At 29.3% G+C, this 5,291-nt stretch overlaps 1 protein-coding gene across 1 annotated transcript in view; it reads left to right on the top strand.

The window, feature by feature from the left end:
* Nucleotides 1–4,143: 4,143 nt before the first annotated feature.
* Nucleotides 4,144–5,291, top strand: part of LOC108690278 — a 3,067-nt gene continuing 1,919 nt past the window's right edge. The window contains exon 1 of the mRNA XM_018197483.1: nt 4,144–4,472. Within this exon, the coding sequence (XP_018052972.1) occupies nt 4,203–4,472 (270 nt within the window). The 5' untranslated portion in view covers nt 4,144–4,202. The remainder of the gene's footprint in view (nt 4,473–5,291) is intronic.

The following is a 5,291-nucleotide window of genomic DNA, read 5'->3' as shown; positions in this document are numbered from 1 at the left end:
AAAAAACGTGTGTCTTTTTATTTGTGTTCATGAATATCAATACTGTGATAATTTCAAGTTATGTAATGCTTGTCACAATTGTATTGATATTCATGAATACAAATAAAAAGACACACGTTTTTAATATTGTGACAAAATTCACTTTATACTCAAAGCACTCTAAGAGTTTTAATAAAATAAAAAAGATGCCGTTATATATAACATATATAGAGGAAAAGATAGTATTATTGTACCCTATTTACATTTTACAATAACTTGATTAATGATCAATATTTAAATTCAAAACTTGACAATTACATTTGTAATCAAAATGTTGTCTAATCGATTTTAAACTCAAAGTTACAAAATATTTATTATTTAAAACGCTATTTATAAAAATGTGGCGACACTGCATAATGGCTTGAAAAGAAATAGGAGTGGTGATATGACCTTCCACAAAAATTTAAGGAATTAAACAAAGATTTAAGAAATTAAAAATTGTTTAAAAAACAATATTTGGTTATACAAAATTAACATACATAATTAGAAAAATGAAGTACTATAGAGTGTATGTATAATGTATTATACATAACTCCTTTCGCACTTCCTTTCTAGGTTGCTTATATAGTACTAAAAATCTATGTATATTCATACATTTGTGATAAATAATATAAACTAAATATAGATTAACAAGAGCTGCAATCGATTTATGGAACAATTGGTTTAATATGAAAAATTTGAAAAAGATACTGTCGGCATGTTTAGGAGGTCACATTAACAAAATGCCATACTATTGTTTAACTTTGCATAACTCGAAATGTATACGGCTAAATAAAATGTTAAATAACGTGCGTCTCTCTGGGCGGTTTTATCTCGCCACTCGCTTGCATTTGGCGGTAGGTTGAGTGACTTTGGAAATTTTCATAAATTAATATAACTCGTTAACTATTGCGAAAAATGCAAAATGGTAAAGAACTTTTCTACTTACAATTAGTAGTCCATTCTGCTTCTATGCGAGAGTTTTATCATTAATTATCAGACACCCTGTATGTTTGTGTGATAATACGCTCAAGTTTAAGAAGAATGAGGAAGTATAATTGAATGCTAAAATATACCTTAAAACATTTCAAAAATGCTTAAAAGTAAAAATGCATTATAATAAATGCTGACTATTGCATATTAGCATATATAGTATATTAGCGTTGATAAGTTAATAGTCATAGTAACTGCAAGTTACTGAAAAAATTTCATAAGTATAATCATTATAGAATTTGCTATCTAATATTAGCGGAGATATTATAAGAGAAAGGCCATTACATCTACATTGGCCATAATATCATCATCTTCTATATGTACTTATACATATATATGTATATGACGAAATTATTTCCATTATTAAACATATACTTTATCAGACTTTTTAACATTAAAAGCAGATTTAAAACAATAACATATTTTTAAATTGATTCACAATAAATCGTTTATTACTATCGAATAAAGGAAGAAGACAGGAAGAAAACTTTCATCAAAGCGATTCACAAATAAAAGTTATGTCAATTAGGTCAAGGCTTTTAATAATCAACGATAGTTGCTAAATTGAAGCCTTGAATAAACAACTCGCTATAACCATTAAAAGATTAAAATTATTCAAAGTATATAAATGTACTGGCGTATAATTGACCATTTTGAGTAAATAAAACAAAATTTCATGAAGTGATAGAATTTTTTCCTTCATATTTTTGAAATATTATTTTCTGCTTTTTAAATCTCAGCTTTACGGAGAGAGAGAGAGAGAGAGAGAGAGAGAGAGAGAGAGAGAGAGAGAGAAAGAATTAAATTACAAAAAAAGAAAATAGAATTGAATTTACTTTTTTGAATAATCAATTCTTGAGTACTGTTATTTATTTTTTTATAAAAAAAATAGAAGTTTATAACAGATGTTGGTGTTTATATTTATGTTAATAAATGTTGATGTTTATCGTACAAATTTCATCTAATCATTCACGATATTCGTGCAATATTACACATACATATGTCTATGTTACATGTTTTGGTTTAATGGAAAAGTCGCACTGTGCCCGTTACACTCTGGCTTGAAACGGCCCTGATATGTATATTATAGAGTGTTAAATATATGATAGCAAAACACTGTTTGGAAAAAACTATAATCTTTCTGCCCCTCGTTCTTAAAAAGTTCTTAAAAAGTGTGAGTTGGACGTCATCCCGGAATCAGCAATTTGGTTGCACGCATACCTATGTACGCATACATATACATTTGTCTAAAATATATATCTTTATCCGGTTGATGTAACGTTTCACTGGAGGGAGGAATAGATGGCAGTTAAAATTGATAATCGCAATCTCGCCTTGAACTTTGACTTTTTCATCCGAAATCATCAATTCGTTTTGAACTGTGTGTAAATTAATTATAATAAAGCTCATTATAAATTGTTTATAAATAACAGAAATGTCCTTTGTTACAATAAAATAAAATATCAGACAATTACATTAAATTATACATTTTTTATTAAACAAAGTTATTAGTTGTAGTAAATTAGTTATAGTAGCAAACTTCTGTTACATTCTCCAAGATAAAATATATATTATAATCTGCATCACAGAGAGAGAGAGAGAGAGAGAGAGAGAGAGAGAGAGAGAGAGAGAGAGAGAAAGTCGGTATGCTTATCTGGAATAAGAGATTTCCTTTCGGAGAGTTTCTCTCTACTAATAAATTATTGTAAATCTCAGTATACGAAAGCATTCTCTGATAAGATGTATTCCTTATCGCATAAATTTGTAGGAAAGAGTCTAATATCTCTTTTCTAGAAAAAACTATAAAAGTAGCGTTATTATTTACAAGTTGAGCTTGACTTAAAATTTTTGTACTCTTAGCGATTATTGACTTTACGGATTGTTAAATTTTATAATCTATTCATTTGATCCTATTAATGGGTTATTAATTTTGGGTTGCTTATTTTATTAATGTTGATTTATTAATGCTGCTAATCATCCTACATTTTACTGCGTTCCTAGTATATATATACACACATACATACACACACGCGCACGCACTCACGCACACATATGTGTATATAAGATTTAGCTTAACTTGGAAATACGATCCGAGATGAAGTATCATGATTTTTGAAAAACAGTTAAACTTAAGTTAAAGTTTCAACTTAATATTAAAATCATAAATTGAGAAAATATTTTTCAATTATTCTTTCTCTCTCTTAAAAGGAAATAAAAAATATTTGATATTAAAAATTTTCATAATCATTTTATAAAAAGATTTTAACAAAATATTTGCAAAAAATTAAATATTATATGCTTTATAACAACAATTGTAAATGAAGAATTAAGTATCGCGCGTTTTTTAATAAAAAAACAATAATTAATTTTAATTTCTTTTGCGATAAATATAAAATTCTTGCTAAATGTATAATAACAATTTGTTCATCCAACTAAGTAAAACGTACATACATAATTGTGCGTGCGTGCGTTCGCGCGTTTGCGCGCGCGCGCGCGCGCGCGCGTGTATGTGTGTGTGTGTGTGTGTATCTACACATTACGAAAAGAAAATTAAAATTTTTTTAAGCTAAGTTAGGTGTTTATTAATCATTTCAAATTTTAACAAAAAATTTCATACATATAATACATATGTATGTACATTAAATTATTAAAGTTAACATATATATCTCAAATTTCTCTGCAGGAAAGATTTATTAAAGAGAGATCAATCTATTATTTTTTAAAGACAACGTCATTAAAAATAATTTTACAGAATAAAAATCATAATCACCATGAAGAAATAATTCAATATAATATTATAATAATGAATATAACACAATATAAAATAATCACGTAAAACTTGAGTTGTAAATAGCAATAAGCTCCGTTTCTTTTATCTATTTTCATTATTTGTATTAGTCGAGCAACAATTTAGGAAATAAAATTTAAAAATGAGCTTTATATAAGTATTTGAAACAAACACTTTCTGAAAATGTCGAGCATCTTGAAGTAAGCGCAGATTCAAATAAGTATATATAAGTATATGTGTATATGCCTTCTATGCAGCGAGAGAAACACAGGTCGTTGTCGTCGAAGTGAGATAATAAGCACTTTGCCCCCTTCGATAAGAAATGCCTATAAAAGGGAGTATAATCTTCCATCCTACGCATCAGTTGTTTCCTAATCGACCACGAAGAAAATACCAGCGGGAAATGAGGTACTTACTTTCGATTATCTTAGCCGTCCTCTTGGTCACAACAGAGGGCAAGGTTGTACCAACTAGTGATGTCGAGAATCAGCAGACTGATACGCAACCTCCTCAATTGTCCGACCACATCAGAGAAGCCCAAAATCTCATCAACAATTTGGGCGCTCAACTTCAACAGCAGCTAAATCAAAAGGATCTCAATACAGCTATTAAGGAAGGAACTACTAACTTAGTCAGCAATGTCCAGATGTTCTTCAAGAACATGTCTGATGAGGTAAACTCGAACCATTTACACACGCGTGCGCGCACACACGCACACACGCACACACGCACACACGCACACACGCACACACACACACACACACACACATTTTTTACATACTTGGTACGTTAAATATGTGTTTCATTGCAACTCGACTAATTATAAGCAAATGTTCGAGCGATTGTTAAAATGCATTTTGTATTTCGATATTTCAATTTTATGGAAATAATTCCATTTGGTATGTACAACTCTTTTAAATGTAGACTCTTTTATATGAAGATTAAAGGCTGACTTATTTATTCGCAGTATCGGCGCGCTACATTCTCACTATACCTAGAGCATATAAGATGTATATTTTAGAAATTAGAAATTAGAGATAAAAGAACATCGCCGCACCGGCTAATTTTTCACATAGAGTGTAGAAGTAGAGGATTGTTTATTCTCTGAATCAAATTGGCAAGAGAAAAGCCGACCAACTTATTAATTCTCTAAATAGATCCTTAAAGAGACAATCGATGTGAATAAGCAAAAGAGATAATCGCGATCGAAATCGAAAATGAGTTTACAGTACAATTTATGTACAACGATTCAAAATATCGATGCGTTACATATAATACAACAAAAAGTTATAATCTTATTTAATATACAGTAAGTGCAAAAAGTATTCGTACAGAGAAAATATTTTTTAAAAAACTTTATTTTTAAAAAGTAAATATTATCCAGCGAGAAATGAGTCATCGAATTAATGTTAAATCAATATCGATACGATGATTTCAACACCAATTCGACGTCGATTCGACGTTTATTGACGATCATTTCTTGCTGGGTAAT

This window comes from Atta colombica, unplaced genomic scaffold, assembly GCF_001594045.1.
Source record: "Atta colombica isolate Treedump-2 unplaced genomic scaffold, Acol1.0 scaffold302, whole genome shotgun sequence".
Taxonomy (NCBI): Eukaryota; Metazoa; Arthropoda; class Insecta; order Hymenoptera; family Formicidae; genus Atta; species Atta colombica.
This window is presented reverse-complemented; position numbering and strand designations above follow the sequence as displayed.